At 49.9% G+C, this 26,119-nt stretch overlaps 1 protein-coding gene across 2 annotated transcripts in view; it reads right to left on the bottom strand.

Annotated features, from left to right (window-relative positions):
* The window catches only part of rnf157 (ring finger protein 157), a 127,692-nt gene that overhangs the window by 87,976 nt on the left and 13,597 nt on the right, over window positions 1-26,119 (bottom strand). For both annotated transcript variants that reach the window (XM_072483895.1, XM_072483894.1), the window contains exons 3-7: window positions 14,385-14,473; window positions 7,070-7,216; window positions 5,479-5,596; window positions 4,130-4,196; window positions 3,695-3,738 (exon numbers count right to left, since the gene is read on the bottom strand). In XM_072483895.1, the coding sequence (XP_072339996.1) occupies window positions 3,695-3,738; window positions 4,130-4,196; window positions 5,479-5,596; window positions 7,070-7,216; window positions 14,385-14,473 (465 nt within the window). The remainder of the gene's footprint in view (window positions 1-3,694; window positions 3,739-4,129; window positions 4,197-5,478; window positions 5,597-7,069; window positions 7,217-14,384; window positions 14,474-26,119) is intronic.

Below are 26,119 nucleotides of genomic sequence, written 5' to 3' on the forward strand. Positions count from 1 at the left end.
TTAGATGAAAAGGTAAACGTTTACTTTTGTCACAGCGCACAGAATGTAATTTGTGACTTTGATAAGAGATGTTTCGGTACAGGGACAGAGCCAGACCAGAATTCAGCTCCGTTGGGAAGATTGGGACCTATTTACGAGGTGACAACATATTCAAGGGCTTGAAAGGAAAGTGGGGCTGGAGATGGAATGGTCGTCTGTAAGGATAGTGGGGTCAAGGGTCAAGGGTTTGTTCTCTTGAGGTGGGGATGATGTTTACAGATTTAGAAGACAGAGAGACAGTATGTGAGGACGGAACCGTTTGCAATATCAGCTAACATGGGGACCTAGAGGGGAGGTATAATCAGCAAGGCAAGCTCACATCAATGGGACAAATCCGTGTTAGAATCAAGTTTAATCAGCAATTTAGTGGGAATAGGATTGAAGGAACATGAGTGGATCGCATGGACATGAGGAGCTCAGAGCGGGCACGATCAGAGAGGGGAGATGAGCAATGGAGGGGGCGAGGGGAAACAGGAAAGGGAGGGGATGGGGTGGAGAGAAGGTTGAGGTAGGAGGAGAGAGGAGAGAGGGGAGGGGGAGTGGGAATAGAGGGGAGAGGTTGGAGGGAGGTGGGGAGGGAGAGGGAAGGGAGGGGAGGAGAGAGGGTTGAAGATGATGAGAGACAGTTTACAGTAGAGAGAACAAGATGGGGGCAAAGGATGAAACTGAAGAATATGAGGCAAATTAAAGAGCAAAGATAAGGCAGAGGAAAAAGATATTGTGGGAAATGAGAAACAGACCGTGATGAGGGTTAGAGAGCGCAAATCTAGAGGTAAATCAACAAATGAGCCTAGAGGTTATAAAAATAAAAGGATAAAACAAAACGTTCTGTATCTGAATGTACGAAGAATTTGAAATAAAGTGGATGAACACACAGGAAGCTGAATATTGAATGGTGCAGGATATTCAGGGAGGATTGGAAGTGAGGGAAAGGTGGAGGAATGACTCTGTTAGTTCATGGTGGCATTAGCATAATTGAGAGGGATGCCCTTAGTTCAGGAAACCAGGATGTAGAAACGATTTGGGTAGAGATGAGAAATGGTTAAGGCAAAAAGTTGCCTGTGGGAGTCGTGTGCAGGACCCCTAAAAGTAACCACATGGCAGGTGGAGCCGAGAGAACAGAGCGGAAAGGCAGGCCGATAATCAGGGGAGATTGTAATCTACACAAAGGGAGCCAAGATGAGGAGATGGTGGAATGTTTTTTTTTACTGGAACAGTCTGTTCTGGAGCCAACCAGGGAGCAGGATATATTAGACCTGTTATTGTGCAATGGGATGTGAGTAATTAATGATCTCGTGAAGGAACCCATAGGTAGCAGCAACCAGAATATGACTGAATTTTGTATTTAGTTTGAGGGAGAGAGGAGAGGGTCTGAGATGTTTTTAAACTTAAGTAAAGGTGATTATGGGGCGTGAAAGCTGAACTGGTTAAAGTGATTTGGCAAATTAGGTCAGTAGGGACAGTGGCAAACGTTTAAGGGGATATTTCAGAATATATAGAATAGTGTTAGGGTCCTTCCCGGCTATTCCCTTATTTACCCTTTCTTTTATTTTTGCAGTTACATTTTTTATCCATGGATGTTTAATGGACCTGTGACTTTAAGGCAAAGCTGCCTGTAAGCACGCTGCACCTTTAATTCAAACAGCAGGATCCAGAAGGCTGTGCTGTTTTAGGCCAGTGATTGGAGCCTGGCTGACATCAGTGATGATTCGGTTTGATTGAAGTGGCTGGTGGCCAATGAATTGGCCCAAAAGGCTGTGCTCTACCCGGTAACAGATGGTGATTGGACCTTATCCCACTGGAATGTTTCAGAGTTCCAAGGGTTGAGTTTTTGGTTTCAGTTTTGATTCTGAAGGTTGGATGGAGGGTTTCTAATTAATTCTCTCCAGAAGATCCAGCTAAGCTCTCTTCAGAAGGCCCTTGTGAGGGCCGACTCTCTCTCCAACAAGTTGGGGTTCTGTTCTCTGGAGGTTGCAGAGACCTGAAGTTAAACTATGAGCTGGAAGCTGGGCTTGATGTGAGATAAAGTGAGCCAAGAAAGAATTAGGCCTGAGTGTGAAACTTGAACTGGGGGCCCAGTTTAATAAAAATGTAAATGTGTCTCAGAAGAAAGCCTGTGAGTACTGAATCAATGAGTCTGTAAAGGAGGACCGTTACCAGATAGAAACCAGAGGCTTTTATCAATCACCCAGGTGAGGAAAGCTACAGGACCGCCATCGGAAACAAAGACTTTTATCGTTTGACCTTCATCCTTTTTATTTTCGTTCCCCCCCCTCTGTGTTTGTGTTGTGTGTGTGGGTAGTGGGTCGGACTGTTAATTGGGGGTGGGCGGAGGTAGGTTAGCTTGTTGTTATTCAGTTGTATTTACTGCATATTTCTTCATTATTAGTTATAAATAATCAGTAATTCTGTTTAAATTTACAAACCTGGTGACTGTAATGATTGGGCAGACAGGGGCCAACGGTTTGGGGTATTTTTATAAGAATTGGTTAATTCACTCGTGTTGTGACTCCGGGACGAGTGGGGCCGGAACTGACCGCGCACTAGCCCAGGGTGTCCGAACAACAGATACATTCCAACGAGTGAGAATCAGTCTAAGGGGCTGAGCCAGAATCCGTGGTTAACGGGAAAGATTAAAGATATTATCAAACTTGAAGAAAATCATCTAATTGGGCAAAGACAGGTGTCAGATCAGAAGGTTGGACAGAATAAGGAACAGCAAAGAATAACTAAAATATTAAATAAGGAGAGAAAAATTAAAGTATGAGATTGAGCTAGCCAAAATATAAAAACAGATAGTAAGAGTTTTTATTAATATTTTAAAAATGAGAGTGAACAAAATGAGCATTGATCCTATAGAAAGGGAGTCTGGAGAATGGATAATGGAAAACAAGGAGATAGCAGATTAATTATTTAACCTCCAAAATTAATTATTTTGTCACCACAGGGGGAAAAACTAACATCCCAGAAACATCTGTAAACCAGGAAGTGGAAGGGAGGGAGGAACGCAGGAAAATTACAATCACCAGAGAAGTGGTTTTGAGCAAATTGTAGGAGCTGCGACTGACAGGACTCCCGGCCTTGAAGGACCTCATCGTAGGAACTGAAAAGAAGGGGCTAGTGAGATAGTTGCTGCATTGGTTAAATTTTTCAAATTTAGATTTGGGCGAAGATTCCATTAGAAGGGAGGAAGGCAAAAAGTGGGAAACTACAGGCCGGTTAGCTTAAGATCCGTCATAGGGAAAATGCTAGAAGCCATGATTAAAAATGTCATATCGCTTAGATAAATTCAATCAGGCAGAGTCAACATGGTTTTGTGAAAGGGAAATTATGTTGAACCCAGTTTTTTGGAGTTTTTTGAAAAAGTAGCTTGTGCTGTGAATAAAGGAGAACTGGTGGATGTGCTGTACTTAGATTTCCAGAAAGCATCTGATAAGGTGCCACATCAAAGGTTATTGTGGAAAATTAAAGCTCATGGTGCATAGGGTAACATATTGGGGTGGATCCAGCTGAGATTCTAACTGAATCTGTCTTCATTACAAAGGACAATACAGCCAATAACTAAATATCACTAGTGAAGATCCAACATGATGGCTGATTGGTTCCCCTCCATGGAGATACAAACTAGAGCCTGAGCTGTGTTTGAACTCTGTACCTTATCAAACGTCGTCAGTAGCACATGGGAGTGTCCAAGATGTTCTAGAGAGGAGACATCAACAAGACTGAGTGAGACCAAGAGACAGCAAGTGAACACAGCCCCGGGGCCCTCCCCCTGGAGACCAGGTTCCTCACCAGGAGAACAGGCCTCTCAACAAGACACCATGTCCTATCCCCTGGACACCAAGCCCCTCCTCCTGGAGACAAGCCCCCACCCCTGGAGACTTTAGAACAAAGAACAAAGAACACTTGGCCCCTCCTCCGAGAGACAGGCTCCTACATGCTAGATACAGAGACGTATCCCTGTAGACAAGGCCATTCCTCCAGAGACCAGGCCCTTCCCTGGAGACCAGGCATCTCCCTCCCAGAGACTGGGCCCCTCACCAATTATTTTGAAGCTATGAGGCTGAAGTTTGGTTGATGATGTTCTTACCCTGCCCTTCATCCACCACCGCCTGAATCACCATTGGATACACAGTCCGGTCACCATCCATAGCCAGCTGATGGGAGAAAGACAGGACAGAGAGTGGTCAAGACATTCCTGCCCGAATGCTCAGGTAAGGGTGGGGGGGGGATTTACCCTGTGTCCAGCTGCTCTGAACCTCCCCCAGCCACACCTTCAGACGGGATGGGACGGGTCGGGGGGCATTGCCTGGATCTGCGGCTTAAAGGAGTTGGATATTTTGGAGTTAGTCGCAAGACGAGGAAAGAGTAGATGTGATAGAGAGGAGATAAAACAGAGGAAACTTTCAAACTCAGTCACTGTCTCTCAGTGAGAGTTAAGAGGGAGATTTAAAACCATTCATTCTGACATGGAATATCTCCCAACAGCACCATGGACACAAACAGAATCAATTAAAAAGAGAGAGAAATGTAAACATTATCTTTCATTCTACCGCAGATTGTGATGTCGCTACTTCGGAATCTGTACAAAGCGACTGGGCCGGTTCAGAAACCGTGCGCGCGGAGCCCAGACTGGGGAGTGACATTCTCGTCTCTACAGGATGTCAGTGAACCCGGTCAGTTTCATCGTTACTTTCACTAACAGCAGATTTCTATTTCCTGATGTAAATTCTGCCTCACTGGTCTGACAGTGTGAGTGTCAGTCAGTGACCTGCAAAGAGGACGGGGCTCTCTCATTCGAAACATGGATAGTCAAAATATCCCCAACTGGGATTTGTCAGTTCCCACATTGAATCACAGGAAGCTTCAAACATAGCGAAAAGCTCACCCCGAAAGCTGCATTCAGCAGAGTGTCGAGGTGAGGCAGAGAGAGAGGGAGGGAGACAGGACAAAATGAGAGAGAAAGGGAACAAGAAACGAGAAAGAGAAAGATTAAAAAGGGGGGGATGTCATGGATTAGTAAACCGGAGACCCAGAGTAACGCTCTGTGGACCCAGGTTCCATTCCCACCAGGGCGGTTGGTGAGATTTGAATTCAATAAAAATCTGGATTAAAAGTCTAATGAAGACCATTGTCGATTGTTGTAAAAACTCATCTGGGTCACCAATGTCCTTTTGGGAAGGAAATCTGCCGTCCTACCCGGTCTGGCCTACACGTGACTCCAAACCCACAGTAAAGTGGTTGACTCTTAACCCCCCCCTCTAGGGCAATTAGGGATGGGCAATAAATGCTGGCACAGTGTCGCCCACATCACAGGAACAAATACCAAACCCTCCTCCAGCCCAACCCCCGGAGATTCTCTGGTCTTTCTAATTGGAGGTTGAATATTCCGTTTTTATCACAATAACAGCCGGGGATCCAGGAATTCACAATTCTTACCTCCTCCTCCATCCAATCAGATGGGTCAATGGTGTGAGACGGTAGACAGAACTGCTGACACACACCTCGTTTATAATGGACGGTGTCGGACTGGAGAGAGCTGTCTTTAGCTGTGTAACTGCAAACAGCCAGATGACAAGAGCAGAATAAACATAGAGTAACACAGAGCAGAGAGACACGCACCAATCACAGAGATCGAGCAGAGAGACACGCACCAATCACAGAGATCGAGCAGAGAGACACGCACCAATCACAGAGATCGAGCAGAGAGACACGCACCAATCACAGAGATCGAGCAGAGAGACACGCACCAATCACAGAGATCGAGCAGAGAGACACGCACCAATCACAGAGATCGAGCAGAGAGACACGCACCAATCACAGAGATCGAGCAGAGAGACACGCACCAATCACAGAGATCGAGCAGAGAGACACGCACCAATCACAGAGATCGAGCAGAGAGACACGCACCAATCACAGAGATCGAGCAGAGAGACACGCACCAATCACAGAGATCGAGCAGAGAGACACGCACCAATCACAGAGATCGAGCAGAGAGACACGCACCAATCACAGAGATCGAGCAGAGAGACACGCACCAATCACAGAGATCGAGCAGAGAGACACGCACCAATCACAGAGATCGAGCAGAGAGACACGCACCAATCACAGAGATCGAGCAGAGAGACACGCACCAATCACAGAGATCGAGCAGAGAGACACGCACCAATCACAGAGATCGAGCAGAGAGACACGCACCAATCACAGAGATCGAGCAGAGAGACACGCACCAATCACAGAGATTGAGCAGAGAGACACGCACCAATCACAGAGATTGAGCAGAGAGACACGCACCAATCACAGAGATCGAGCAGAGAGACACGCACCAATCACAGAGATCGAGCAGAGAGACACGCACCAATCACAGAGATCGAGCAGAGAGACACAACCTCGCACGCCAACACGTGCCTCGTACAACACTCGCTCGCTTTGAATGGCAACACACACCTCGTGCAACACGCCTCAAACGGAAACAGTCGCTTCGTACGACAACACTCGCCTCGCACAACACACGCCTCACACAACACACGCCTCACACAACACACGCCTCACACAACACACGCCTCACACAACACACGCCTCACACAACACACGCCTCACACAACACACGCCTCACACAACACACGCCTCACACAACACACGCCTCACACAACACACGCCTCACACAACACACGCCTCACACAACACACGCCTCACACAACACACGCCTCACACAACACACGCCTCACACAACACACGCCTCACACAACACACGCCTCACACAACACACGCCTCACACAACACACGCCTCACACAACACACGCCTCACACAACACACGCCTCACACAACACACGCCTCACACAACACACGCCTCACACAACACACGCCTCACACAACACACGCCTCACACAACACACGCCTCACACAACACACGCCTCACACAACACACGCCTCACACAACACACGCCTCACACAACACACGCCTCACACAACACACGCCTCACACAACACACGCCTCACACAACACACGCCTTGCACGATAACACTCGCCTCGCACAACCATTTTGAAACTCCTCCGTTGCCTGGTAATAGATTGTGATAGCGACACGCGCATCAGCATCAAAGATAAACTCCACGTTGTAACAGATCTTTGGTTTTGGAATCTCTTCTCCTGGAGCCTTCATCTCTTCAGTGCATCTGTGAAGCAGGAAAGGTTTCTGGGAATCAGCACAAGCTGCTTAGTCTGAGTAACAGTCGGGATGTCGGGAGCCGCCAGTGAGGCGAGGGTGAGTGAGTGAGAGCAAGATTCTCCAGAGTAATCAGTGTACAAACAACCTCTACAGCAACCTCTATACCATGCAGCACAGTGCAACCTCTATACCATGCATCACAGTGCAGTCTCTATACCATGCAGCACAGTGCAGTCTCTATACAATGCAGCATAGTGCAGCTACTATACCATGCATCACAGTGCAGCTTCTGTACCATACAGCACAGTGCAGTCTCTATACCATACAGCACAGTGCAGCCTATATACAATGCAGCATAGTGCAGCTACTATACCATGCATCACAGTGCAGCTTCTGTACCATACAGCACAGTGCAGTCTCTATACCATGCTGCACAGTGCAACCTCTATACCATGCAGCACAGTGCAACCTCTATACCATACAGCACAGTGCAGTCTCTATACCATGCAGCACAGTGCAGTCTCTATACCATGCAGCACAGTGCAGCCTCTATACCATGCAGCACAGTGCAGCCTCTTTACCATGCAGCATTATGCAGCCTCTATACGATGCAGCACAGTTCAGCTGCTATACCATGCTGCACAGTGCAGCTTCTATACCATGCAAAACAGTGCAGCTTCTATACCATGCAGTATAATGCAGATTCTATACCATGCTGCACAGTGCAGCTTCTATACCATGCAAAACAGTGCAGTGTCTATACAATGGAGCATAATACAGCTTCTATACCATGCTGCACAGTGCAGTGTCTATACCATGGAGCATAATACAGCCTCTATACCATGCAGCACAGTGCAGCCTCCATACCATGCAGCACAGTGCAGCCCCTATGCCATGCAACGTAATAGAACATAGAAAATACAGCACAGAACAGGCCCTTCGGCCCACGATGTTGTGCCGAACCTTTGTCCTAGATTAATCATAGATTATCATTGAATTTACAGTGCAGAAGGAGGCCATTCGGCCCTTTGAGTCTGCACCGGCTCTTGGAAAGAGCACCCTACCCAAATTCAACACCTCCGCCCAACACCAAGGGCAATTTTGGACACTAAGGGCAATTTATCATGGCCAATCCACCTACCCTGCACATCTTTGGACTGTGGGAGGAAACCGGAGCACCCGGAGGAAACCCACGCAGACACGGGGAGGACGTGCAGACTCCGCACAGGCAGTGACCCAAGCCGGAATCGAACCTGGGACCCTGGAGCTGTGAAGCAATTGTGCTATCCACAATGCTACCGTGCTGCCCTTAAGAACAAATAAATCTACACTATATCATTTTACCGTAATCCATGTACCTATCCAATAGCTGCTTGAAGGTCCCTAATGTTTCCGACTCAACTACTTCCACAGGCAGTGCATTCCATGCCCCCAGTACTCTCTGGGTAAAGAACCTACCTCTGATATCCCTCCTATATCTTCCACCTTTCACCTTAAATTTATGTCCCCTTGTAATGGTTTGTTCCACCCGGGGAAAAAGTCTCTGACTGTCTACTCTATTCCCCTGATCATCTTATAAACCTCTATCAAGTCGCCCTTCATCCTTCTCCATTCTAATGAGAAAAGGCCTAGCACCCTCAACCTTTCCTCGTAAGACCTACTCTCCATTCCAGGTAACACCCTGGTAAATCTTCTTTGCACCTTTTCCAAAGCTTCCACATCCTTCCTAAAATGAGGTGACCAGAACTGTACACAGTACTCCAAATGTGGCCTTACCAAAGTTTTGTACAGCTGCATCATCACCTCACGGCTCTTAAATTCAATCCCTCTGTTAATGAACGCGAGCACACCATGGGCCTTCTTCACAGCTCTATCCACTTGAGTGGCAACTTTCAAAGATGTATGAACATAGACCCCAAGATCTCTCTGCTCTTCCACATTGCCAAAAACTCTACCGTTAACCTTGTATTCCGCATTCATATTTGTCCTTCCAAAATGGACAACCTCACACTTTTCAGGGTTAAACTCCATCTGCCACTTATCAGCCCAGCTCTGCATCCTATCTATGTCTCTTTGCAGCCGACAACAGCCCTCCTCACTATCCACAACTCCACCAATCTTCGTATCGTCTGCAAATTTACTGACCCACCCTTCAACTCCCTCATCCAAGTCATTAATGAAAATCACAAACAGCAGAGGACCCAGAACTGATCCCTGCGGTACGCCACTGGTAACTGGGATCCAGGCTGAATATTTGCCATCCACCACCACTCTCTGACTTCTATCGGTTAGCCAGTTCGTTATCCAACTGGCCAAATTTCCCACGATCCCATGCCTCCTTACTTTCTGCAGAAGCCTACCATGGGGAACCTTATCAAATGCCTTACTAAAATCCATGTACACTACATCCACTGCTTTACCTTCATCCACATGCTTGGTCACCTCCTCAAAGAATTCAATAAGATTTGTAAGGCAAGACCTACCCCTCACAAATCCGTGCTGACTATCCCTAATCAAGCAGTGTCTTTCCAGATGCTCAGAAATCCTATCCTTCAGTACCCTTTCCATTACTTTGCCTACCACCGAAGTAAGACTAACTGGCCTGTAATTCCCAGGGTTATCCCTAGTCCCTTTTTTGAACAGGGGCACGACATTCGCCACTCTCCAATCCCCTGATACCACCCCTGTTGACAGTGAGGACGAAAAGATCATTGCCAACGGCTCTGCAATTTCATCTCTTGCTTCCCATAGAATCCTTGGATATATCCCGTCAGGCCCGGGGGACTTGTCTATCCTCAAGTTTTTCAAAATGCCCAACACATCTTCCTTCCTAACAAGTATTTCCTCGAGCTTCCCAGTCTGTTTCACACTGTCCTCTCCAACAATATCGCCCCTCTCATTTGTAAATACAGAAGAAAAGTACTCGTTCAAGACCTCTCCTATCTCTTCAGACTCAATACACAATCTCCCGCTACTGTCCTTGATCGGACCTACCCTTGCTCTAGTCATTCTCATATTTCTCACATATGTGTAAAAGGCCTTGGGGTTTTCCTTGACCCTACCCGCCAAAGATTGTTCATGCCCTCTCTTAGCTCTCCTAATCCCTTTCTTCAGTTCCCTCCTGGCTATCTTGTATCCCTCCAATGCCCTGTCTGAACCTTGTTTCCTCAGCCTTACATAAGTCTCCTTTTTCCTCTTAACAAAACATTCAACCTCTCTTGTCAACCATGGTTCCCTCACTCGACCATCTCTTCCCTGCCTGACAGGGACATACATATCAAGGACACGTAGTACCAGTTCCTTGAACAAGTTCCACATTTCACTTGTGTCCTTCCCTGACAGCCTATGTTCCCAACTTATGCACTTCAATTCTTGTCTGACAATATCGTATTTACCCTTCCCCCAATTGTAAACCTTGCCCTGTTGCACGCACCTATCCCTCTCCATTACTAAAGTGAAAGTCACAGAATTGTGGTCACTATCTCCAAAATGCTCCCCCACTAACAAATCTATCACTTGCCCTGGTTCATTACCCAGTACTAAATCCAATATTGCCCCTCCTCTGGTCGGACAATCTACATACTGTGTTAGAAAAGCTTCCTGGACACACTGCACAAACACCACCCCATCCAAACTATTTGATCTAAAGAGTTCCCACTCAATATTTGGGAAGTTAAAGTCACCCATGACTACTACCCTGTGACTTCTGCACCTTTCCAAAATCTGTTTCCCAATCTGTTCCTCCACATCTCTGCTACTATTGGGGGGCCTATAGAAAACTCCTAACAAGGTGACTGCTCCTTTCCTATTTCTGACTTCAACCCATACTACCTCATTAGGGTGATACTCCTCGAACTGCCTTTCTGCAGCTGTTATACTATCTCTAATTAACAATGCCACCCCCCACCTCTTTTATCACCCTCCCTAACCTTATTGAAACATCTATAACCAGGGACCTCCAACAACCATTTCTGCCCCTCTTCTATCCAAGTTTCCGTGATGGCCACCACATCGTAGTCCCAAGTACCGATCCATGCCTTAAGTTCACCCACCTTATTCCTGATGCTTCTTGCGTTGAAGTATACACACTTCAACCCAATTCCGTTCCTGCAAGTACTCTCCTTTGTCAGTGTTCCCTTCCCCACTGCCTCATTACACGCTTTGGCGTCCTGAATATCGGCTACCTTAGTTGCTGGACTACAAATCCGGTTCCCATTCCCCTGCCAAATTAGTTTAAACCCTCCCGAAGAGTACTAGAAAACCTCCCTCCCAGGATATTGGTGACCCTCTGGTTCAGATGCAACCCGTCCTGCTTGTACAGGTCCCACCTTCCCCAGAATGCGCTCCAATTATCCAAATACCTGAAGCACTCCCTCCTACACCATTCCTGCAGCCACGTGTTCAGCTGCACTCTCTCCCTATTCCTAGCCTCGCTATCACGTGGCACCGGCAACAAACCAGAGATGACAACTCTGTCTGTCCTGGCTTTTAACTTCCAGCCTAACTCCCTAAACTTGTTTATTACCTCCACACCCCTTTTCCTACCTATGTCGTTGGTACCAATGTGCACCACGACTTCTGGCTGCTCCCCCTCCCCCTTAAGGATCCTGAAGACACGATCCGAGACATCCCTGGCCCTGGCACCCGGGAGGCAACATACCTTCCGGGAGTCTCGCTCGCGACCACAGAATCTCCTATCCCCCTAACCATTGAATCTCCTACAACTATTGCTTTTCTATTCTCCCCCTTCCCTTCTGAGCCCCAGAGCCAGACTCAGTGCCAGAGACCTGGCCACTAGGGCCTTCCCCCAGTAGGTCATCCCCCCCAACAGCATCCAAAACGATATACTTGTTTTGAAGGGGAATGGCCACGAGGGATCCCTGCACTGTCTGCCTGTTTGTTTTTTTCCCCCTGACGGTAACCCAGCTATTCTTGTCCTGTACCTTGGGTGTGGTTACCTCCCTGTAACTCTTCTCAATCACCCCCTCTGCCTCCCGGATGATCCGAAGTTCATCCATCTTCAGCTCCAGTTCCCTAACACGGTCTTTGAGGAGCTGAAGTTGGGTGCACTTCCCGCAGGTATAGTCAGCGGGGACACCGGTGGTATCCCTCACCACCCACATCCTACAGGAGGAGCATGCAACTGGCCTAGCCTCCATCCCCTCTTACCTGACAGAATATAGCTGCCCTGTGGACTGACTATGTCTCCGCCCTCCGACTCTGCTCCCAGTCAGCTACACTTTCTGTAAACTCCTGGCTCTCTTCTCACTCTTTGCGGAAATGTCGGAAACAAAATGAAAGGAGCACCTTACTCCCTCCTCACCTAACTCCCTCGGTCACCAAACTCTTACTATAGCACTCAAAATGCACCAAATTCAGCACTCCCTCAGTCACCAAACTCTTACTATAGCACTCAAAATGCACCAAATTCAGCACTCCCTCGGTCACCAAACTCTCACTATAGCACTCAAAATGCACCAAATTCAGCACTCAGTGCAAACAAAGTCTGCACTGTAGGGGATCACTTTTATACTGTGAATCTAGCCTCTGAAAACTGGCCTAATCCAATTAACTAATTAACAAGCTCCAGCTGCAAGTGCCTACAAGTAGAAGCCTGTTTAAAGCTGATTGAAAATTCACCTTCTTCTAAACCAAACAGCAACTTTTAAGTTAATTAACTAAATAAAAGAAAGACTAAACTTTAGATAAAAATGAAGCCTTATACTCCCTCGGTCACCAAACTCTTACTATAGCACTCAAAATGCATCAAATTCAGCACTCAGTGCAAACAAAGTCTGCACTGTAGGGGATCACTTTTATACTGTGAATCTAGCCTCTGAAAACTGGCCTAATCCAATTAACTAATTAATAAGCTCCAGCTGCAAGTGCCTACAAGTAGAAGCCTGTTTAAAGCTGATTGAAAATCTGCCGCTTCTATACCATGCAGCCTAATGCAGCTTCTATACCATGCTGCACAGCGCAGCCTCTATACCATGCAGCACAGTGCAGCCTCTATACCATGCAGCACAGTACAGCCCCTATGCCATGCAACATAATGCCGCTTCTATACCATGCAGCCTAATGCAGCTTCTATACCATGCTGCACAGTGCAGCTTCTATACCATGCGGCACAGTGCAGCTTCTATACCATGCAAAACAGTGCAGATTCTATACCATGCAGCACAATGCAGATTCTATACCATGTTGCACAGTGCAGCTTCTATACCATTCTGCACAGTTCAGCTTCTATACCATGCAAAACAGTGCAGAATCTATACCATGCAGCATAATGCAGATTCTATACCATGCTGCACAGTGCAGCTTCTATACCATTCTGCACAGTTCAGCTTCTATACCATGCAAAACCGTGTCACGTCTATACCATGCAGCACAGTGCAGCTTCTATACCATGCAAAATAATGCAGCTTCTATACCATGCAAAACAATGCAGCTTCTGAACCATGCAGCACAATGCAGCTTCTATACCATGCTGCACAGTGCCGCTTCTGTACCATGCAAAACAGTGCAGTGTCTATACCATGGAGCACAATGCAGCTTCTATACCATGCGGCACAATGCAGATTCTAAACCATGCTGCACAGTGCAGCTTCTGTACCATGCAAAACAGTGCAGTGTCTATACCATGGAGCACAATGCAGCTTCTATACCATGCGGCACAATGCGGATTCTATACCATGCTGCACAGTGCAGCTTCTATACCATGCAGCATTATGCAGCCTCTATACGACGCATCACAGTTCAGCTGCTATACGATGCAAAACAGTGCAGCTTCTATACCATGCAGCATAATGTAGATTCTATACCATGCTGCACAGTGCAGCTTCTGTACCATGCAGCACAGTGCAGCTTCTATACCATGCAGCATTATGAGCCTCGATACGATGCAGCACAGTTCAGCTGCTATACCATGCTGCACAGTGCAGCTTCTATACCATGCAGCATTATGCAGCCTGTATACGATGCAGCACAGTTCAGCTGCTATACCATGCTGCACTGTGCAGCTTCTATACCATGCAGCTCAATGCTGGTCCCAACACCATGCTCTGACAGTGTCATGTGTGTGTCAGTGCATGTCACAGTTCTCTCTGTTCCCCATGTCGGTAAGTTATTCTTGCAACACTGTGTCAGACACATTCCAAATGTGAATCACTTACTTGACCAATCTCAGAGTGTCTTTCCGGATGTTTATCAGGCTCCGCAGTGTCTTCACTGGATCTTGAGGGGGAGGGGCAGCATAAGGAAACTGGAAACAGACAAGAAGCAGAAAAGTTTCCAATCAATCAACTGATCAAAAAATAAATTTTGTGATTTAAATTCTGATGCTGGATTCCAAATTTAGGAATCCTGTGGGTGGGACTTCACCTCCAGACAGGAGGAACGTGTCAACAGTAAGTATGTTGAGATATTCTGTCCAGTAATTGAGGCATTGAGGGACAGCGGGAACAATGCTGAAGGGCAGGGGTGTAGTTAGAGAAATCTCTGGCAGGTCAAACTGAGACGGTGATCATCGTGATCGCTCAAACCCACACGGGACACACGGGGCACACGCGCTGATATTCCCCATGTGGCTCGAGGACTATGAGATCTCCCGGGGGGGGTTTACACTGAATATCAGATCAGGCAGAACGTAGCAACGGGACTTCAACCGGGTCCCTTGTGTACAAACTACTGTGATAATAAATACGTTTATCTTCGTTCCTCGACTGACTCCTCTCTGCCATTTACTAAACACCAGGAGGAGGAGAAGCTGTTTAATTCTTCATGGAATACAGAAGATTAAGTGGAGATTTAACAGACGTGTCCACAATTCTGTGGCGTTTTGATTATAGTAAACGGTGCTTGCTAACCAGAGAGGTTAAAGGTTAAAGTTGATTGCCAAAAGGAGTAGAGGTGAAGCAGGAAGCTTCCAGAAGGCGCGATGGAAGCAGATTCAACATTTCAAAAATGAAATGGATAAATCTGAGAGAGGGAAAGAGTTCCAGGATAGCAGGTGTGTGAGAGAAAGGAGGAGAGTGGCCTTAATTAGATAGTTATTCAACGAGCTGGCAGAGGCACGACTAGCTAACTGGCTTTCTGCGACAGATGTAGCAATTTCAGGTATATTGTATGATGAGTATTTGGTGAAGAAAGGGTTAAAATCCTGGGTGAGAGTGTGTTTGACTGCTGAAATCAGGGGTGTCATTCTCCGCCGGGGGAGTCTCCGTTCTGCCGGCGCCCGGGGGTTTCCCGACGGCGTGGGGCTGCCCCACACTGGGAAACCCCATTGACCGGCCGGTGTTACGGAGACTCCCGCCGGCCGGTCGACGCAGAAATGTGGCCGGCGGGGAGGAGAATTTCACCCCATGTTTTAAAAGATTCTTTGATTAGGAACAGAAGAACATAAGAACTAGGAACAGGAGTTGACCATTCGGCCCCTCGAGCCTGCTCCGCCATTCATTCAGATCATGGTGATCTTTCTGTGGACTCAGCTCCACTTACCCGCCCGCTCACCGTAACCCTTAATCCCTTTACTGTTCAAAAATCTACCTATCTTTGTCTTAAAAACATTTAATGAAGGAGCCTCTACTGCTTCACTGGGCAAGGAATTCCATAGATTCACAACCCTTTGGGTGAAGAAGTTCCTCCTAAACTCAGTCCTAAATCTACTTCCCCTTATTTTGAGGCTATGCCCCCTAGTTCTGCTTTCCCCGACCAGTGGAAACAACCTGCCCGCATCTATCCTATCTATTCCCTTCATAATCTTATATGTTTCTATAAGATCCCCCCTCATCCTTCTAAATTCCAACGAGTACAGTCCCAGTCTACTCAACCTCTCCTCATAATCCAACCCCTTCAGCTCTGGGATTAACCTAGTGAATCTCCTCTGCACTCCCTCCAGTGCCAGTACGTCCTTTCTCAGGTGAGGAGACCAAAACTGAACACAATACTCCAGATGCGGCCTCACCAACACCCTATACAGCTGCAACATAACATCCCTGTTTATAAACTCCCTCTAGCAATGAAGGATAAAATTCCATTTGCCTTCTTAATTACCTGCAGCACCTGCAAACCAATCTTTTGCAATTCATGCACAAGGACACCCAGGTTCCTCTGCACAGTAGCATACTGCAATTTTTTTACCATTTAAATAATAGTCCATTTTGCTGTCAACAATTGTGGACCCAACACTGATCCCTGAGGCACACAACTAGCCACTGATCATCAACCATTTATCCCCACTTTTTGCTTTCTGTTAACCAATCCTCTATCCATGCTAATACATTTCCCGTAATGCCTTGCACCTTTATCTTATTCAGCAGCCTTTTGTGTGGCACCTTGTCGAATGCTTTCTGGAAATCCAGATACACCACATTCACCGGTTCCCCGTTGTCCACCGCACACGTAATGTCCCCAAAAAATTCCACTCAATTAGTTAGGCACGACCTGCCCTTTATGAACCCATGCTGCGTCTGCCCAATGGGGCAATTTCTATCCAGATGCCTCGCTATTTCTTCCTTGATGATAGATTCTAACATATTCCCTACTACCGAAGTTAAGCTCACTGGCCTATAATTACCCGCTTTCTGCCTACCTCCTTTTTTAAACAGTGGTGTCACATTTACTGTTTTCCAATCTGCCGGAACCGCCCCAGGATCCAGCGAATTTTGGTAAATTACCACGAGCGCATTTGCTATTTCCCCCGCCTTCTCTTTTAGTACCCTGGAATGCATTCCATCAGGGCCAGGAGACGTGTCCACCTTTAACCCCATTAGCTTGCCCAACATTACCTCCCGAGTGATAATGATCGTTTCTAGGTCCTCACCTGTCATAGCCTCATTGCCAATGATTATTGGCTTGTTATTTGTGTCTTCCACTGTGAAGACCGACCCAAAAAACCTGTTCAATTCCTCAGCCATTTCCTCATTTCCCATTATTGAATCCCATTTCTCATCCTCTAAAGGACCAATGTTTACCTTAGCCACTCTTTTTCATTTTATATATTTGTAGAAACGTTTGCTATCTGTTTTTATATTCTGAGCAAGTTTATTCTCATAATCTATCTTACTTTTCTTTATAGCTTTTTTTGTGGTTTTCTGTTGCCCCCTAAAGATTTCCCAGTCCTCTAGTCTCCCACTGATCTTTGCCACTTTTCTTTCAATTTGATTCCCTCCTTTATTTCCTCAGATATCCATGTCTGATTATCCCTTTTCCGACAATCCTTCCTTTTCACTGGTTTCTACTTTTTCTGTCACTGTGAAAAATCGCTTTGAAAGTTCTCCACTGTTCCTCAATTGTCCCCCCACAAAGTCTTTGCTCCACCCTGGCGAACTCCTCCCTCAGCCCATTGTGGGGATTTTCACAGTAACTTCACTTGTGACACTAATAAACATTATTATTATTATTAGTCTCCTTTGTTTAAGCACAAAACACTGGGATTGGATTTTACCTTCTCGCCCTCCAACTGAATTTTAAATTCAACCACACTGTGATTGCTCCTTCCGAAAGAGAACAAAAAACAAAGAACAAAGAAAAGTACAGCACAGGAACAGGCCCTTCGGCCCTCCAAGCTGCCCGTCTAAACTACAATCTTCTACACTTCCTGGGTCCGTATCCCTCTATTCCCATCCTATTCATGTATTTGTCCAGATGCCCCTTAAACGTCACAAGGTTGAAAGATACGAAGCTTTGAGGAGCCTGAGGTGCAATTAACCATCTGAAAAAGTTTGGGCCGATGCAATTCTGTTTTGATTAGGGGGATTCCTTGGGGAGTTCATTAGTTTCCAACTTGGTGAAATGATGTCATTGCTGGGTGGAGCCACGGCATTTTCAGAAAGCATCTTTCAGTTTCAGTACTGACCTGGCTGAGGGCGTGCCCAGTGCAACTGTTCTGCTCCCTGTAGGTTAGTTAAAAGAGATTAACTGTATTTGAAGCAGTGCAGACCTGTCGGAGGACAAAGTGGAGCTCAACAAACCATTGAAAAAACTCTCAGAAGACATATGGTAAGAGTTTCTGCAGGGGTTCAGACCAGAGTCAGGTCTGTAAGGCAGTGTCAAAAGATCTCTTTCTCAAAGAATAACTCTACAAAGCAAGTATCCTTCTGTGCCATTGGTACTCAGGGTGGATTGATGGCTGAGATGGTTTATTTTCTTGTGGTTTAAGTGGGAATAAAAATAGCTAGTATGGTTATTATACTCACGGTGTCGAGTAGTCATGTTTAAGGGGTATTGTCTTTATATCATCACTATGCTTTTGTGTGAAATCTCTCCTAGGGCAAGGTGTCCTTTCCTCACAATCTTATAAAATTAAAATAAGGTATTGGGGTTTCTGCGAGTATCCCAGTCACTTTGGCGTCTGCTCCAGGATCACAAAGCTCTTGTGCTGTGAGATTAGCATGAAGGCGGTCAGAGAAGAGGTGGAGGGTTTGGATGTTTGTGGAAGGGGAGCAATCAAGCGGCTGCTTTGTCCTGGATGGTGTCGAGCTTCTTGAGTGTTGTTGGAGCTGCTCATCCAGGCAATTGGAGAGTATTCCATCACACTCGGGACTTGTGCCTTGTAGATGGTGGACAGGCTTTGGGGGGGTCAGGAGGTGAGTTACTCGCTGTAGGATTCCCAGCCTCTGACCTGCCCTGGTAGCCACAGTATTAATGTGTCTGGGTCCAGTTCAGTTTCTGATCAATGGAACCCCCAGGATGCTGATTGTGGGGTTTCAGCGATGGTAATGCCATTGAATGTCAAGGGGCGGTGGTCAGATCCTCTCTTGTAGGAGATGGTCATTGCCTGGCACTTGTGTGGCGCGAATGTAACTTGCCACTTGTCAGCCCCGAGCCTGGATATTGTCCAGGTCTCGCTGCATTTGGACAGGGACTGCTTCATTATCTGAGGAGTCAGGAATGGTGCTGAACATTGTGCAGTCATCCGCAAACATCTTCATTTCTGATCTGGTGATGGAAGGGAGGTCATTGATGAAGCAGCTGAAGATGGTTGGGGCCGAGGACACGACCCTGAAGAACTCCTGCAGTGGTGTGCTGGAGCTGAGATGATTGACCTCCAACCACCACAACCACCTTCCTTTGTGCCGGGTATGACTCCGACCAGCGGAGAGTTTCCCCGATTCCCACTGACTCCAGTTTAGCTCGGGCTCCTTGATGCCACGCTCGGCCAAACGCTGCCTTGATGTCGAGGGCAGTCACTCCCACCTCACCTCTGGCATTCCGCTCTTTTGACCGGCATGGCACAGACGTAGAGGGAGATGACGCAGTCAGTGGATGATGTGACACAAACCCTCAGGGTGGTGGCACAGTTGTGACGTGATGCAGGCGGAGATAGTTTGCTCCCTGTGCTCCGTGGCCGCGAACGTTCAGAGCCTTGTCGATACCAGAGTGGGCCTCCAGGACTGGCAGTGCCAGGTGTCGGGAGGGGGGGGGGGGCCTCAGGGGGGGCTCCGCTCGCACCCCCGCCCCATGGAGTAGCCCGGGGCCATCGGGCACCTCGAGGGAGGAGGAGGTGCTGGGGCCCGTGCGGGTGACTCGAAGCAGGGGAGGTGCTGGAGCAACGCAGCACCTCGGACTCCTCCCCTCCTGTCCCTGATGCATCTGGTGGGCAGCGGGCGGAACAAGGCGGCACCACGCCAACCGGGACGGCCGAGCAGCGGCCGGGCCCATCCAGGCAGCTCACCCCTGGAGACACTCGCCAGCGGGGATCTTGTCGCAGGACAGGAGTCACAGCAGACTGCCTCCACGCCTGCTGTACTGTCTGGGGAACCACCTCGGCGTAGTGTTAGGGCCCATAAGGTCTGAAAGGTAGGCACCAGTTAGGTTGGCACGGGTGCAGGGCACAGTTTAATTATTGGGGCTAGGACACAAACCTGTAAATATTTGTTCACAATAAACGCCTGGACACTGTTACAACCTGCCTGGGCCCCGTCAGGAAGGTGTGAAGGGTCGGCTGGTCCGGACTGGCCTCAAATATGGGCGAGGGTGGGGGTGGGCTTGGCCCAGGGACAGCAGTTCAGATCCGGTGTCCGTCTCCCCCGAACCAGTCGGTGAACCTGGAGGCGGTCAGAGCGTCCCGGGTGCATTGGCCCTGGCGTGGCTTCCCGTGCCAGCCCAGGCCCCATGTCCTGCCCATCCTCGCCCTCCCCGCATCCTCATCGGACGAGGCCTGGTGTTCATCCTCCTCCTCCAGCACGTCGCCCCTCTGCTGCGCCGTGTTGTGGAGGATGCAGCGGGCGACCCTCCCAGCATCGTACTGGAGGCCCCTCCCAGCATCGTACTGGAGGCCCCTCCCAGCATCGTACTGGAGGCCCCTCCCAGCATCGTACTGGAGGCCCCTCCCAGCATCGTACTGGAGGCCCCTCCCAGCATCGTACTGGAGGCCCCTCCCAGCATCGTACTGGAGGCCCCTCCCAGCATCGTACTGGAGGCCCCTCCCAGCATCGTACTGGAGGCCTCTCCCAGCATCGTACTGGAGGCCCCTCCCAGCATCATACTGGAGGCCCCTCCCAGCATCGTACTGGAGGCCCCTCCCAGCATCGTACTGGAGGCCCCTCCCAGCATCGTACTGGAGGCCCCTCCCAGCATCGTACTGGAGGCCCCTCCCAGCATCGTACTGGAGGCCCCTCCCAGCATCGTACTGGAGGCCCCTCCCACCTGAACCACACCTTCAGGTGGCCGATGCCCGATCATGCCCCTGGTCGCTGTATGGGCGTCACCGTAGTCCGGGAAGGAGTTATCAGCCATGGCCGCAGCGGATAACCCCCGTCACCTAAGAGCCGATCCCCCCAGCCGGGGGTGCACCTCACAAAGGCCAGGAACCGTCGAGTGCTGCAGCCTCCTCCTCCTCGAGCAGCTCCAACTCGCACAGCCGCAGGGCCACCATTGCTGGTTGGATTCCAATATCCATTGTCTGCAGGGGGGGGAAAGGTCGACATGTTAGCCTGGTGCGTACCCCCGTGCCCAAACAGGTACCGGGTTACACGGTGCCCCCGGTTGGCACTGCGGGCTCTGACCCCAAATGTCCCTTCCCCCTCCCCCATCCACGTACCCTTGCCCCGTCGGTGCCCGGCCCCCTGGGGGCCCCTGGCCCTGGCACCCGTCCCTGTTGCCAGGGATACTGTCGGCTGTCGCTGCCCTTGCCAGGGATACTCCCCTGTCCGGTGCCCCCCTGTAGGCTGCTGTGTGCCCAGCTGGTAGGTGGTGGCCGGTTGGAGGGGGGTGGTATGGCGGAGGATGGGGTGGGTGTGGGGGCACCCATACGGCCGGGGTCACTCTGCAGAACCAGGGCCAAGGTGGATGGTCAGTGGGGTGCGCAGCAAGATGGCTGCCTTGCAGTCCGCAGCAGCCCACGGTCCCGCCGCTCCACGTCCGACCTCCTCTCTCTCCCTCATCAACCGCGGCGTCTGTTACCCAATTTAAAAAACCACAAGTGATCCTCGCCATTGGGGATTTGTCCCGGTGGAGGCGGAGCATCGCGGAGGTGCCGGAGAATACTGGGTCAGGCCCATTGGTGATATGCCCACAGCGTTTACTGTACGTGCAGAGCGGAACGCAATGATGCCGCTGTCGGGGTGGCGGAGAATTGGGAGTTGCCGTGAAACCGGCGTCTGCCACGATTTCGGCGTCAAAACCAATTCTCCGCCCAATCGCGTTTCCCGATTATAGCGTCTGCTGCAGAACAATCCCGGCCACTACTTTTGTCATCAAAACATCTCAGTACCAGCCCGTCGATACGTTTATTCAACTGGTTTAGGAGTTGGAACCTTGCCTTTCTTATCCCGAAAACGCTGAGCATGAATGTTCAGAATGAGATGGGCCGGGATGGAGACCGGGATCTCCCCTGGGATGGGCCGGGAGTCTGGAATCTCCCCTGGGATGGGCCGGGAGTCTGGAATCTCCCCTGGATAGGCCGGGAGTCTGGACTCTCCCCCGGATGGGCTGGGAATCTGGAATCTCCCCTGGGATGGGCCAGCAGTCTGGAATCTCCCCTGGGATGGGCCAGCAGTCTGGAATCTCCCCTGGATGGGCCAGCAGTCTGGACTCTCCCCCGGATGGGCTGGGAATCTGGAATCTCCCCTGGGATGGGCCAGCAGTCTGGAATCTCCCCTGGGATGGGCCAGCAGTCTGGAATCTCCCCTGGATGGGCCAGCAGTCTGGAATCTCCCCTGGGATGGGCCAGCAGTCTGGAATCTCCCCTGGGATGGGCCAGCAGTCTGGAATCTCCCCTGGATGGGCCAGCAGTCTGGAATCTCCCCTGGGATGGGCCAGCAGTCTGGAATCTCCCCTGGGATGGGCCAGCAGTCTGGAATCTCCCCTGGATGGGCCAGCAGTCTGGAATCTCCCCTGGATGGGCCAGCAGTCTGGAATCTCCCCTGGGATGGGCCAGCAGTCTGGAATCTCCCCTGGATAGGCCGGGAGTCTGGACTCTCCCCCGGATGGGCCGGGAGTCTGGACTCTCCCCTGGATGGGCCGGGAGTCTGGACTCTCCCCCGGATGGGCCGGGAGTCTGGACTCTCCCCCGGATGGGCCGGGAGTCTGGACTCTCCCCTGGCGTTCTCTCCTTACACTGAGCAGATTTGCTTTTTTAACACAAATGTTTGTGACCTCTTGTTCTGGAAATGCCATCTGCCGGGGTTCAGGCCAGCTTTGTAACCGGAGTAACTCTGTCCGCTCTCCACACAGAACGCTGACGCCAGGATTAAGGGCAGCAGATTGGCTGAACTAACAGGTCGCAGCATTTTAATTATTTTATAATTCTCACTAACATAAAAATCAAAGATGGAAATGCCAAACCTTAAACAAAGAGTGAGAACCCCCCGCACAGAAACACATCCATCGTTCTCAGCAGGGTTGGAGGCATGTTCCTGCTCAGCTTGTTGGTGCTAAACCGTCAGACTATCGTCCAGACAGCGAGTGGCAGCTCCAGGCACAACACTGGAACAGTCATTTTGGGATAATTTACCAGCCTTGCCACACCTGACTTGGTGACACAGCAACCTGATCTCTTCCTGCACACAGGAGCTCCTCCATGCAGGAAATGACGCTGAGTGTGGCCTCGGGGTGGGGGGGGTATTCCCCACCGGGCACTAAAAATAAACAGAGTGCCGTTAGAAAGCGGGGTAATTCCCGGTGCTGCAACCTCGCTCAGCCCACCCAGAAGGGCTTTCGTTTCTTTGGTTAGATCGGGTCCTCAGTGTGGGTGAATACCAATCAAGGCAGGAATGAGTGGCATGGGATACACTGGCATGGGATACACTGGCACAGCACTGGCATGGGATACACTGGCATGGGATACACTGGCATGGGATACACTGGCACAGCACTGGCATGGGATACACTGGCATGGGATACACTGGCATGGGATACACTGGCATGGGATACACTGGCACAGCACTGGCATGGGATATACTGGCATGGGATACACTGGCATGGGATACACTGGCACAGCACTGGCATGGGATATACTGGCATGGGATACACTGGCATGGGATACACTGGCATGGGATACACTGGCATGGGATACACTGGCACAGCACTGGCATGGGATACACTGGCATGGGATACACTGGCATGGGATACACTGGCACAGCACTGGCACGGGATACACTGGCATGGGATACACTGGCATGGCATACACTGGCATGGGATACACTGGCACAGCACTGGCATGGGATACACTGGCATGGGATACACTGGCATGGGATACACTGGCACAGCACTGGCATGGCATACACTGGCATGGGATACACTGGCATGGGATACACTGGCACAGCACTGGCATGGGATACACTGGCACAGCACTGGCATGGGATACACTGGCATGGGATACACTGGCATGGGATACACTGGCACAGCACTGGCATGGGATACACTGGCATGGGATACACTGGCACAGCACTGGCATGGGATACACTGGCATGTGATACACTGGCATGGTACACACTGGCACAGCACTGGCATGGGATACACTGGCATGGGATACACTGGCACAGCACTGGCATGGGATACACTGGCATGGGATACACTGGCATGGGATACACTGGCACAGCACTGGCATGGGATACACTGGCATGGGATACACTGGCATGGGATACACTGGCACAGCACTGGCATGGGATACACTGGCATGGGATACACTGGCATGGGATACACTGGCACAGCACTGGCATGGGATACACTGGCATGGGATACACTGGCATGGGATACACTGGCATGGGATACACTGGCACAGCACTGGCACGGGATACACTGGCATGGGATACACTGGCATGGCATACACTGGCATGGGATACACTGGCACAGCACTGGCATGGGATACACTGGCATGGGATACACTGGCATGGGATACACTGGCATGGGATACACTGGCACAGCACTGGCATGGGATACACTGGCATGGGATACACTGGCATGGGATACACTGGCACAGCACTGGCATGGGATACACTGGCACAGCACTGGCATGGGATACACTGGCATGGGATACACTGGCATGGGATACACTGGCACAGCACTGGCATGGGATACACTGGCATGGGATACACTGGCACAGCACTGGTATGGGATACACTGGCATGGTACACACTGGCACAGCACTGGCATGGGATACACTGGCATGGGATACACTGGCACAGCACTGGCATGGGATACACTGGCATGGGATACACTGGCATGGAATACACTGGCATGGGATACACTGGCATGGGATACACTGGCACAGCACTGGCATGGGATACACTGGCATGGGATACACTGGCATGGGATACACTGGCACAGCACTGGCATGGGATACACTGGCATGGGATACACTGGCATGGGATACACTGGCATGGGATACACTGGCACAGCACTGGCATGGGATACACTGGCATGGGATACACTGGCATGGGATACACTGGCACAGCACTGGCATGGGATACACTGGCACAGCACTGGCATGGGATACACTGGCACAGCACTGGCATGGGGTGCACTGGCATGGGATACACTGGCATGGGATACACTGGCATGGGATACACTGGCACAGCACTGGCATGGGATATACTGGCATGGGATACACTGGCATGGGATACACTGGCACAGCACTGGCATGGGATATACTGGCATGGGATACACTGGCATGGGATACACTGGCACAGCACTGGCATGGGATACACTGGCATGGGATACACTGGCATGGGATACACTGGCACAGCACTGGCACGGTATACACTGGCATGGCATACACTGGCATGGGATACACTGGCACAGCACTGGCATGGGATACACTGGCATGGGATACACTGGCATGGGATACACTGGCACAGCACTGGCATGGCATACACTGGCATGGGATACACTGGCATGGGATACACTGGCACAGCACTGGCATGGGATACACTGGCACAGCACTGGCATGGGATACACTGGCATGGGATACACTGGCATGGGATACACTGGCACAGCACTGGCATGGGATACACTGGCATGGGATACACTGGCACAGCACTGGCATGGGATACACTGGCATGGGATACACTGGCATGGTACACACTGGCACAGCACTGGCATGGGATACACTGGCATGGGATACACTGGCACAGCACTGGCATGGGATACACTGGCATGGGATACACTGGCATGGGATACACTGGCACAGCACTGGCATGGGATACATTGGCATGGGATACACTGGCATGGGATACACTGGCACAGCACTGGCATGGGATACACTGGCATGGGATACACTGGCATGGGATACACTGGCACAGCACTGGCATGGGATACACTGGCATGGGATACACTGGCATGGGATACACTGGCACAGCACTGGCACGGGATACACTGGCATGGGATACACTGGCATGGCATACACTGGCATGGCATACACTGGCACAGCACTGGCATGGGATACACTGGCATGGGATACACTGGC

Source organism: Scyliorhinus torazame, chromosome 18, assembly GCF_047496885.1.
Source record: "Scyliorhinus torazame isolate Kashiwa2021f chromosome 18, sScyTor2.1, whole genome shotgun sequence".
NCBI lineage: Eukaryota > Metazoa > Chordata > Chondrichthyes > Carcharhiniformes > Scyliorhinidae > Scyliorhinus > Scyliorhinus torazame.